This window comes from Siphateles boraxobius, unplaced genomic scaffold, assembly GCF_051911475.1.
Source record: "Siphateles boraxobius isolate OS27281-9 unplaced genomic scaffold, OSU_SipBor_1 22, whole genome shotgun sequence".
Taxonomy (NCBI): domain Eukaryota; kingdom Metazoa; phylum Chordata; class Actinopteri; order Cypriniformes; family Leuciscidae; genus Siphateles; species Siphateles boraxobius.
Window position 1 is genome coordinate 7,003,552 of NW_027508833.1, and position 12,502 is coordinate 7,016,053.

Sequence of the window (12,502 nt, forward strand, 5' to 3'; positions counted from 1 at the left end):
ATCGTCAACGAGTGGATCTCTGAGCAGCTGTGAGTGAGTTGAGGCGGGGCTCATTTGCATATTCATAGAACGTATACTAAATGAGGCAAGGGTGTCGAGTTACATTCAAGATATTTTAAGGCATGAATAGATTTTTTCAAGGAAAAAAAGTTTAAATATCTCATTTTGGAGATCAAAGATGAGTTTTAACGAATAAAATAATTGACTACAAGGGGGACTTTAAATCAAGATACATTAACTTGTGAAAAAATTAAAAGATATTAACTCTTTAACTAAACTAACTTTAACTCACTATTAACTCAATTGCCAATAGGGTCATACAAATAAACTTGTTTTCCTTTGAAATAAGTTTATTTTTCTGCTTCCATTGACATATTTTATCTTGTTTTATGCTTAAAATCACTTAATATTGATACATTTTTCAGAAAACAAGATTTAATATCGTGACATTTTGCCTCTCAAGCATATGTATCTTAATGTCAGAATGTTTGGATATTTGTGCTGGAAAGCCAAGACAAAAAATACTAAGTAAGTATATATTTTTTTATAGGAGTAAAGTACAAGGTGAAGGATAACGGCAGAAGAATTAGCTTCGGTTTTCCCTGTAGTTTGGCGTGTAGCACACAGTAGCTAGCGGAAAGTTCCAGCCAGATGCCTAACAAATGGCATGCCACGTTTTGACCAGGAATGAAATCTCCCGCTGCAAACAAAAGCAGATGGGCAGAATCTTCTGGGAAAAGAAACAGCATTTTCTAACCGTTCATCCCCAACACTATTATATTTAACTGGCCATTAATCTCAGTGGAAAGGACTGCAGCAGCACAGTTGAATCCTTGTTTAACGTCTTTTCCACCCTCCACCGCTTTACAGTCAATGTAATGGAAAAAGTCCTAATATTAGCAATGAGCTGCGCTCTTAAATATGAGCCCTGACATACTGAAGCAAAGCAGTGATAAACCAAACGCAGGCATCAGAAAGAGTGACCGTCTGCTTTAGATATCACCATAAAACCACATGGCCATCAGCGTTACATATTCTATATAATGGCTGGTCTTTCTTTGGTGGAAATAAAAAACATTTTAAAAAGGGAAAAAGCCAGACATTCCAGGAATTCCCTGACAGTTCCATACATAAGGAAGGTTTCAACTGGAAAAACAGTGAGGGGAGATCAGGGCCAAAGTGTCTGAGACATTGTCACTCGCATATCACTGTAAAAATACAGGCGAAACGGCGTGTGTTTAACCCTTCCACTGCTTCACCCTCATGACGTTCATCCTGCTGTGATAGTACAGGTCAGTAGCTCTGATAATATGACACTTGAACTTGAACAGTCTTCAGTCTTTCACCCCCTATGACTTTGCCTACCGCAGTATCAAACTCTCTGCCAAGCTTAACATGTATCTGCACACAGAGGGCAAGGAAAACAGACTGATTTCAGGAACACCATTTCTAGAAAGCACACTATATGGTCATAGATCACGGAGGAAATGCTTCTATAAAAATGACGTTTACACCCAGTTTTAGACTCTCAGCTCTCTTAAGAGATTCTTCAGAGGCCATTAAATTGGCTTGTAAGTTTTAATGACTGTAAACGGTTTGGCCAACGTTGACTAAAGCACCTATTAAATTGTCTAAAGATGCTCCCACTGAAAAAGTTCACAGAATGCCAATTCACCCTTTAACAAAGCACTTTAGACTACAGTTCTTCTGCATCATTAGGGGAAAAAAAAACAGTGACTGACTACAGAGAAAGATGAAGGACCGCACTGTTTCTATCACACACTGTTGATATTGTATAAGCTAAATGAACAGGTAAAGATACCCTCTGTTTGTTTATATTTGGCTGGCCAGAGTAGAGGTTATACTGACACCTATAGGTGTGCATGGACGTTTTTAGTAGTCCACTTTACACTAAAGCTGTTTATCTCATAACATTAAAACTGCTCATTCGTTGATTAATTCCCTTGAAAATTTTTACATTTCTCCTTTTTAATGCATTACTGAGTTCCCCTTTAACACAGAAATTATTCATATAAATTAAATAAATAGCTTATTGGAGTCCATGACGATGATGGACAGAGGCCAATGGGCAAGTTGAGCCATGATGCCGGGGTTAAACACCTACTTTTTTCAAAGGACATTCTGGGATTTTTAATGACCACAGTGAGTCAGGACCTCAGTTTAACGTCTCATGTGAAGGACGGTGATCTTTTACAGAATAGTGTCTCCATCACTTTACTGGGGCGTTAGGACCCACACAGACCACAGGGTGAGCGCCCACTGCTGGCCTCACTAACACCTCTTCCAGCAGCAACCTGGATTTCCCAGAAGTCTCCCATCCAGGTACTAACCAGACTCAACCCTGCTGGGCTTCAGGTGAGAGCTGCTGGCATCTTCACTGTATGAATTAAATATACACTGATTCTTTTTAAAGATACTAAAGTAACTCAGTCAAGAGCAGTGAATGATTTGAGTGATTTTCTATGTCTTTTGGTGTTTGATTAACATTAACAATACAGATTGCAGCAGGTGTATTAGGCTGCTGTTACTTTAAGACCTGACGCACATGCCACAGCTCTGAGACACATCCAATTTTATCTCACGTTACCTTAAAGTCCCCCTGTAGTCAGTAATTGTATCCCTTAAAACTCATCTTTGATCACCAAAATTACATTTTTAGATGCTTTTCCAAGAAAAAAAATTCTTCATGCCTTAAAATATCTTGAATGTAACTCGACACCCTTGCCTCATTTAGTATATGTGGTTCTATGAATATGCAAATGAGCCCCGCCTCCACTCACTCACACAGCTCAGAGATCCACTCGTTGACGATCACACGTTGATCTGATTGGTTACAAGGTAGTTTGTGACGTCAGAAAAACCAGCAATTTCAAACAGTGTTTTTGAGACTGTCTTTGTTTCACTGCAGTTTTAAGGAGAAAATACTCAGCAATGGTGTTGACTTATGAATTTACACATGTTTGTCTTAAAGCATATTAAAAACACCACATAGAAATATAAAGAACATTAAATGATTGATTTTCTCCACAGGGGGACTTTAAGACATAATCAACAGTGTTTACATGAATATTTGCAAAGATGATAATTTTGACATATTTTTGAGAGTATATGACCATTTAAACACAGAAAACTGAATTGTTTTCTCTTTCCCCTCTTTGTGATTTAGCGTTTTAAAATCACTGGCAAGTCTTAAAACACATAAACTCGATAAACTTTTATGACGATGTGGTATAACCGCAATAAAGATAATTCATAATCTCTACCACTGTTACATGTTATTGTGTCTACCGGTATATCGTCAACCCCTGATGTGATTATTTGACAAAATGCTTCAGTTCCACTAGCTCTGTCACTAGTCTGTCAAAGTTCTGTAATGAAACTCTAGATTACGCAGGCTGGTCCTTAACTCAATCTGCTTGCACTCACATAATTTTCAATAGGGCTGATTGGAGCACTTTCAGAAACCCTCCACCTTCCCCAGCTCCACCTGTATAGATCTGCTACAGGTAATTCATCTACACTATATTGTACAGCAGCAGCATGTCTTACTTGCTCACAGCAAGTGTGTTGTGTTTGTACTGGCAGTAGCAAGACCCGTACTTGCTCTACAGCAGCAGTGTAGCAGATCTATTCTGCCAAGACCAAACATATTTACATTGTCATGCCCATTACTATGAAAACACTCTAAGAGTTGTCAGGACAGAAGTGCTGTTATCTGTCACTCACCTTTCCTGTAGTATTATATTATGACTGACACTATTGTCTTCTGTAGAGCTGCAGTTGAACTTGTTTCATAATTGATGAACTTTGCAACATTGACACTGTTATTGAACAGAACTGAATCAACATTGGACTAAATTGAGCTGAATAATGACACCATTATCTCCTGTAGAGCTTCTTTAAAGCAGAAATTGAATTTGATTCATAATTGATAAATTGTATCAATTCCTGTTTGTTTGTTTCCTGTTTGTTGATGTGAAACTGCTTTGAAACAGTATAAATGTATTATAATAACAATATACCAATAACATTACAAAACTGCAATAGCAAGAAATGAATATATACTTGACAACAGAATTACTATGAAGACAACACTAGCACAATGAGTCTAGTATAGCGTAAACCTGCATGATGAGTTGCGCTCAAATAAGTAACACGTTATAACAAAACAAGTCATCATATCTGAATCACTGTGATCATGTGAGCAACACAACAGAAATGCATGAACACTTACCCAGAGTTCCCAGGGGCCGTGTGTGTATGTACTGCTCTCACAGGTCCAGGTCGGACCCCAGGAGCCAATGTCAGACTCCCTCTTCCGAAGATCCCATTCGACAGGTTCAGATTAGTCAGCTGTGGGGAAAACAACAATCATCTACACTGCAGGAAATTAGTTTCTTCCATAGCATTTTTGTCTTGTTTTCCAGTACAAATATCTAAACTAGGACTGTCTCTTGTTGGGATAGAACATTAATGTAGCCTAATTACTGTACTCATTTACAGATGAGTGAATGAGTTTGTTTATAATCATTTGTATTTTGTTTTTGGTTATAATGTAGAGCATATCCTGATCCAAGATGGCGCCGCGGATGGCTGCCTCGGCGTGGAGCTCTCCAGCTATTGTGTTGTTTTTGTTCGTTTGTTCTGCGTTTAGTCATTCTTTTCCTATCAGTTTCACCAAAGACGAACTACTGGACATTAGGAAACACACACCAGAGACCTTTTCTACAGTTTTTGATTATTCGGACGTTTTGCTGGACATTCTCGTCGGAGGTGCAGCGTTGTTGTTCAAACGCGCGTTCAGACGCAAACGCGGGAAGCGAGCCGGCGCGCTGGTTAAACTCCGCGAGCGCGGCCTGCGCACTGCACTCCCCAGTATTCATCTCGCGAATCTCCGATCCCTTCCTAACAAAACGGATGAACTTCTTCTCCTCACCCGCACTAACAAGGATTTTTTAAACTCTGCTGCTTTGTGCTTCACTGAAACCTGGCTGAGTGAAGCCATACCGGACAGCGCAATACATCTGCCGGGCTTCCAGCTGTTCCGAGCGGATCGCATCGCGGAGCTAACGGGGAAAACGAGAGGTGGTGGATTGTGTTTCTACATTAACAAAAGTTGGTGTTCAGATGTAACAACACTGAAGAAGATGTGCTCTCCTAATTTAGAGGCACATTTCATAAACTGTAAACCCTTCTACTCGCCTCGGGAATTTTCCTCTTTCATTCTCGTGAATGTTTACATCCCTCCAGACGCGTGCGTGAGCGCGGCGCTACAACAGCTGGCTGAACAAATATCTGAAACGGAACAAAGGTACCCAGACTCTCTTTTAATCATTCTTGGGGATTTTAACAAAGCAAATCTTTCCCGTGAACTACCAAAATACAGACAGCACGTTACATGTCCCACCAGAGACAGTAATATACTGGACCACTGTTACACCACAATAAGAAATGCGTATCACTCCGTCCCACGGGCAGCTTTGGGGCTCTCTGATCACTGTTTGGTTCATCTCATACCGACCTACAGGCAGAAACTGAAATCAGCTAAACCTGGAATACGGACTGTAAAAAGATGGACTAATGAAGCAGAGCAGAATCTACAGGCCTGCTTTGATTGCACTGATTGGACTGTTTTTGAAGCTGCTACCAATGATCTGGATGAGCTCACAGATACTGTAACATCATATATAAGTTTCTGTGAGGATACATGCATTCCTACCAGGACATTCTTATCATTCACTAATGATAAACCATGGTTTACTGGGAAACTCAAACACCTTCGTCATGCCAAAGAGGATGCTTACAGAAGTGGGGATAAAATCTTGTATAACCAGGCCAGAAACAGATTGACAAAGGAGATCAGAGTTGCTAAAAGGAACTACTCTGATAAACTGAAAAACCAGTTTTCATCCAACGACCCATCATCAGTCTGGAATGGCCTGAGGAACATCACCAACTACAAGTCACCATCCCCTCGATCTGTGGACAATCAACACCTGGCTGACGATTTAAATTCATTTTACTGCCGGTTTGAAAAGCCCTCATTAACACCACACACCCGGTCTGATCTGCACTTCACACTTTCACCATCACCTCCTGCACTCCAATTATCACTCCCCCCTCCTGCCATCCAACCTGAGCTTAAGGTCTGTGTGGAGGACGTGAGCCGAGTCTTCAAAAAACAGAAGACTAGGAAAGCCTCAGGCCCAGACGGCATCTCATCTGCTTGTTTAAAAGCCTGCGCTGACCAACTGGCCCCGGTCTTCACGCAGATCTTCAACAGATCATTGGAGCAGTGTGAAGTTCCCTGCTGCTTCAAACGCTCCACTATCATTCCTGTCCCCAAAAAACCCAAAATCACTGGACTTAATGACTACAGACCTGTCGCTCTCACGTCTGTGGTCATGAAGTCGTTTGAAAGACTGGTGCTGGCCCACCTGAAGGACCTCACTGGACCCTTGCTGGATCCCTTTCAGTTTGCTTACAGAGCAAATAGGTCTGTGGATGATGCAGTCAACATGGGACTGCATTATATCCTGCAACATCTCGACAGACCAGGGACTTATGCAAGGATCCTCTTTGTGGACTTCAGTTCGGCCTTCAATACCATCATGCCTGGTCTTCTCACAGCCAAACTGACCCAGCTCTCCATACCATCCTCGATCTTATAATCATTTGTATTTTGTTTTTGGTTATAATGTAGAGCATATCCTGATCCAAGATGGCGCCGCGGATGGCTGCCTCGGCGTGGAGCTCTCCAGCTATTGTGTTGTTTTTGTTTGTTTGTTCTGCGTTTAGTCATTCTTTTCCTATCAGTTTCACCAAAGACGAACTACTGGACATTAGGAAACACACACCAGAGACCTTTTCTACAGTTTTTGATTATTCGGACGTTTTCCTGGACATTCTCGTCGGAGGTGCAGCGTTGTTGTTCAAACGCGCGTTCAGACGCAAACGCGGGAAGCGAGCCGGCGCGCTGGTTAAACTCCGCGAGCGCGGCCTGCGCACTGCACTCCCCAGTATTCATCTCGCGAATCTCCGATCCCTTCCTAACAAAACGGATGAACTTCTTCTCCTCACCCGCACTAACAAGGATTTTTTAAACTCTGCTGCTTTGTGCTTCACTGAAACCTGGCTGAGTGAAGCCATACCGGACAGCGCAATACATCTGCCGGGCTTCCAGCTGTTCCGAGCGGATCGCATCGCGGAGCTAACGGGGAAAACGAGAGGTGGTGGATTGTGTTTCTACATTAACAAAAGTTGGTGTTCAGATGTAACAACACTGAAGAAGATGTGCTCTCCTAATTTAGAGGCACATTTCATAAACTGTAAACCCTTCTACTCGCCTCGGGAATTTTCCTCTTTCATTCTCGTGAATGTTTACATCCCTCCAGACGCGTGCGTGAGCGCGGCGCTACAACAGCTGGCTGAACAAATATCTGAAACGGAACAAAGGTACCCAGACTCTCTTTTAATCATTCTTGGGGATTTTAACAAAGCAAATCTTTCCCGTGAACTACCAAAATACAGACAGCACGTTACATGTCCCACCAGAGACAGTAATATACTGGACCACTGTTACACCACAATAAGAAATGCGTATCACTCCGTCCCACGGGCAGCTTTGGGGCTCTCTGATCACTGTTTGGTTCATCTCATACCGACCTACAGGCAGAAACTGAAATCAGCTAAACCTGGAATACGGACTGTAAAAAGATGGACTAATGAAGCAGAGCAGAATCTACAGGCCTGCTTTGATTGCACTGATTGGACTGTTTTTGAAGCTGCTACCAATGATCTGGATGAGCTCACAGATACTGTAACATCATATATAAGTTTCTGTGAGGATACATGCATTCCTACCAGGACATTCTTATCATTCACTAATGATAAACCATGGTTTACTGGGAAACTCAAACACCTTCGTCATGCCAAAGAGGATGCTTACAGAAGTGGGGATAAAATCTTGTATAACCAGGCCAGAAACAGATTGACAAAGGAGATCAGAGTTGCTAAAAGGAACTACTCTGATAAACTGAAAAACCAGTTTTCATCCAACGACCCATCATCAGTCTGGAATGGCCTGAGGAACATCACCAACTACAAGTCACCATCCCCTCGATCTGTGGACAATCAACACCTGGCTGACGATTTAAATTCATTTTACTGCCGGTTTGAAAAGCCCTCATTAACACCACACACCCGGTCTGATCTGCACTTCACACTTTCACCATCACCTCCTGCACTCCAATTATCACTCCCCCCTCCTGCCATCCAACCTGAGCTTAAGGTCTGTGTGGAGGACGTGAGCCGAGTCTTCAAAAAACAGAAGACTAGGAAAGCCTCAGGCCCAGACGGCATCTCATCTGCTTGTTTAAAAGCCTGCGCTGACCAACTGGCCCCGGTCTTCACGCAGATCTTCAACAGATCATTGGAGCAGTGTGAAGTTCCCTGCTGCTTCAAACGCTCCACTATCATTCCTGTCCCCAAAAAACCCAAAATCACTGGACTTAATGACTACAGACCTGTCGCTCTCACGTCTGTGGTCATGAAGTCGTTTGAAAGACTGGTGCTGGCCCACCTGAAGGACCTCACTGGACCCTTGCTGGATCCCTTTCAGTTTGCTTACAGAGCAAATAGGTCTGTGGATGATGCAGTCAACATGGGACTGCATTATATCCTGCAACATCTCGACAGACCAGGGACTTATGCAAGGATCCTCTTTGTGGACTTCAGTTCGGCCTTCAATACCATCATGCCTGGTCTTCTCACAGCCAAACTGACCCAGCTCTCCATACCATCCTCGATCTGTCAGTGGATCACCAGCTTCCTGACGGACCGGCAGCAGCGAGTGAGACTGGGGAAACACACATCCAAGACACTCACAATCAGCACCGGAGCCCCCCAAGGGTGCGTTCTCTCCCCACTGCTCTTCTCCCTGTACACTAATGACTGCACTTCTAAAGACCCCACTATCAAGCTCCTGAAATTTGCAGACGACACCACTGTCATCGGTCTCATCCAAAACGGTGACGAGTCTGCTTACAGACTGGAGGTTGAACAGCTTGGCACCTGGTGCAGTTATAACAACCTTGAGCTGAACACGCTCAAAACAGTGGAGATGATCGTGGACTTCAGGAGGAACAGCCCAGCACTCCCCCCACTCACCATCATGAACAGCACTGTGGAAGCAGTGGAGTCATTCAGGTTCCTGGGCACTATCATCTCTCTGGACCTGAAGTGGGACAATCACATTGACTCCACTGTGAAAAAGGCCCAGCAGAGACTGTACTTCCTTCGCCAGCTGAGGAAGTTCAACCTGCCACAGGATCTGCTGATTCAGTTCTACTCAGCCGTCATTGAGTCTGTCTTGTGCGCTTCCATCACTGTCTGGTTTGGTTCAGCTACCAAATCAGACATCAGGAGACTACAACGGACAGTCCGGACTGCGGAGAGGATTATTGGTGCCCCCCTGCCAAACCTCCAGGACCTGTACTCTTCCAGAGTGAGGAAGAGAGCAGGTAAAATCATCACAGACTCCACTCACCCTGGACACCACCTGTTTGAACTGTTACCGTCAAGACGGAGACTCAGATCACTGGCCACAAGAACATCTCGGCACAGGAACAGTTTCTTCCCACAGGCCATTTCCCTCCTGAACAGTTAACACTCCTCCCAAGGCATATGCCTGTAAGTGCAATACTCCTACTGTTTAGTGCAATATCCTACAACTCAGGTGATGCTTATATGTAGATTTATTTATTTATAATATTCAAAACACTGTAAATAGGTTCATAATCTGTAAATCTGAAAATGTCTATTCTGACTAAACCAAACTGTGATAGTTTTATTCTCATATATTTATATTTTTATTTTTATTTTTTTTATTCTTATAATTTGTAGTATTATGTTTCATGTTTCATGTTGTATTTGTATTTGTATAGTCCACTGGAAGCCTCAGTACCAAAACAAATTCCTTGTGTGTGCAAGCACACTTGGCAATAAAGCTCTTTCTGATTCTGATTCTGATTCTGATTCATAGCTTACATGCACTCACCTAAAGGATTATTAAGAACATCATACTAATACTGTGTTTGACCCCCTTTCGCCTTCAGAACTGCCTTAATTCTACGTGGCATTGATTCAACAAGGTGCTGAAAGCATTCTTTAGAAATGTTGGCCCATATTGATAGGATAGCATCTTGCAGTTGATGGAGATTTGTGGGATGCACATCCAGGGCACGAAGCTCCCGTTCCACCACATCCCAAAGATGCTCTATTGGGTTGAGATCTGGTGACTGTGGGGGCACTTTTAGTACAGTGAACTCATTGTCATGTTCAAGAAACCAATTTGAAATGACTCGAGCTTTGTGACATGGTGCATTATCCTTCTGGAAGTAGCCATCAGAGGATGGGTACATGGTGGCCATAAAGGGATGGATATGGTCAGAAACAATGCTCAGGTAGGCCGTGGCATTTAAATGATGCCCAATAGGCACTAAGGGGCCTAAAGTGTGCCAAGAAAACATACCCCACACCATTACACCATCGCCACCAGCCTACACAGTGGTAACAAGGCATGATGGATCCATGTTCTCATTCTGTTTACGCCAAATTCTGACTCTACCATCTGAATGTCTCAACAGAAATCGAGACTCATCAGACCGTCCAACTCAGAGACTTCAACTCTCCAATTTTGGTGAGCTCTTGCAAATTGTAGCCTCTTTTTCCTATTTGTAGTGGAGATGAGTGTTACCCGGTGGGGTCTCAAGGTTGTGCGTGTTGTGGCTTCACAAATGCTTTGCTGCATACCTCGGTTGTAACGAGTGGTTATTTCAGTCAAAATTGCTCTTCTATCAGATTGAATCAGTCAGCCCATTCTCCTCTGACCTCTAGCATCAACAAGGCATTTTCACCCACAGGACTGCCGCACACTGGATGTTTTTACCTTTTCACACCATTCTTTGTAAACCCTAGAAATGGTTGTGCGTGAAAATCCCAGTAACTGAGCAAATTGTGAAAAACTCAGACCGGCCCGTCTGGCACCAACAACCATGCCACGCTCAAAATTGCTTAAATCACCTTTCTTTCCCATTTTGACATTCAGTTTGGAGTTCAGGAGATTGTCTTGACCAGGACCACATCCCTAAATGCATTGAAGCAACTGCCATGTGATTGGTTGATTAGATAATTGCATTAATGAGAAATTGAACAGTTGTTCCTAATAATCCTTTAGGTGAGTGTAGATACAATCATTTGTTTCTATAGGCTTTATATTACATATCCATTGTTTGGAGAGGAGAGCATTGGGCAGGATCTATAAAGTTTAAAAAATTTATTAAACTTTTTTTTTATAAAAAACAAATATTTTAATGTATAATCATTTTTCCTCCGATTAATCGAAGAATCGAATAAATAATTGACAGATTAATCGATTAGTTGCAACCTTATAGTCGAGTAATCTGATATTTTTTTTGGGTGGTAATAAAAATAGACCTAAGCAAAGACTTAAGCCTTTAACCCTCTGGGGTACGAAAACACGCCGGCGTGTTTTGCTCGATTTTTTTCACATAGCAGGAAAATAGACTTAAAAACTCTGTCATTTTTGGTCATACAGACTTAAGAAATATAAAAAAATAAACTGTTGAATGTCTACTTTTTTTATGTGTCAACTTACAATCGAAATAAAACATTGTGATTTTGTAAAATAAAGAAAATAAACAGGGTGTGCTTTCTGTCTCTCCATCTCCGTTAACCTTTCTGGAGCACGTCACTAAACTTAAACAAAACTCAGCGAATACTATTCACACAGGCATGAGCAATATATCTTTATAATCATTTAAGTTTGTACTTTTAAAATATCTAATTCAAAACTAAAATAAATATTCTCTGTTTATGTAATCTATAAAAACAGAGAGAGGTGTCAGCCGATCTCATTATCGTTCTCTCAGCTCATTATTCTGCTAATGTGACACGCCCACGGAGAGAGCGCGCTATTCAAACGCAAATGATCTGAAGCAACACATGCAAACGTGTAAACGCCCCTCATAAACGCGATAACACAACAAATCATCATATTAATGTACTATTTCGTCTTGCGAGGTTGTGAGGAATAATCCTGGGACACTTACCTCAGAGCATGTGCTGGTTTATTTTCATTTCGAGGAGCGACGGATCTAGCCGAGAATTGTGAATAGTACGTTTTTTATTCTTGTGCTTTGTTCTAATCGCGATATGGAATAGTGTCTGTAAACGCAAACGTTTTAATTTGAATCACGTTTCTGTGTGTGAATGAATTAACAGCACAGATGGGCGCTGTTGTTTATGTTTACTATGTTACAGATGAAATATGAAAGACAACATTTCGTAGTTTTGGATAGATTATAAAGTTTTTATTCTAAAATATCAAATAAGCTGTTGTTAGCCAGTTCTGCTCATATATTAAATATATAGTAGGCTATGTTCTGTCAAAAATAAACTC

The 12,502-nt window shown here is 41.9% G+C and overlaps 1 protein-coding gene across 2 annotated transcripts in view; it reads right to left on the minus strand.

Moving 5' to 3' along the window:
• The window catches only part of ttll5 (tubulin tyrosine ligase-like family, member 5), a 168,355-nt gene that overhangs the window by 46,666 nt on the left and 109,187 nt on the right, over window positions 1-12,502 (minus strand). For both annotated transcript variants that reach the window (XR_013206584.1, XM_077238519.1), the window contains one exon: window positions 4,256-4,374. Coding sequence is in view for 1 of the 2 variants with exons in the window: in XM_077238519.1 (XP_077094634.1) it covers window positions 4,256-4,374 (119 nt within the window). In the remaining variant the exon portion in view is untranslated. The remainder of the gene's footprint in view (window positions 1-4,255; window positions 4,375-12,502) is intronic.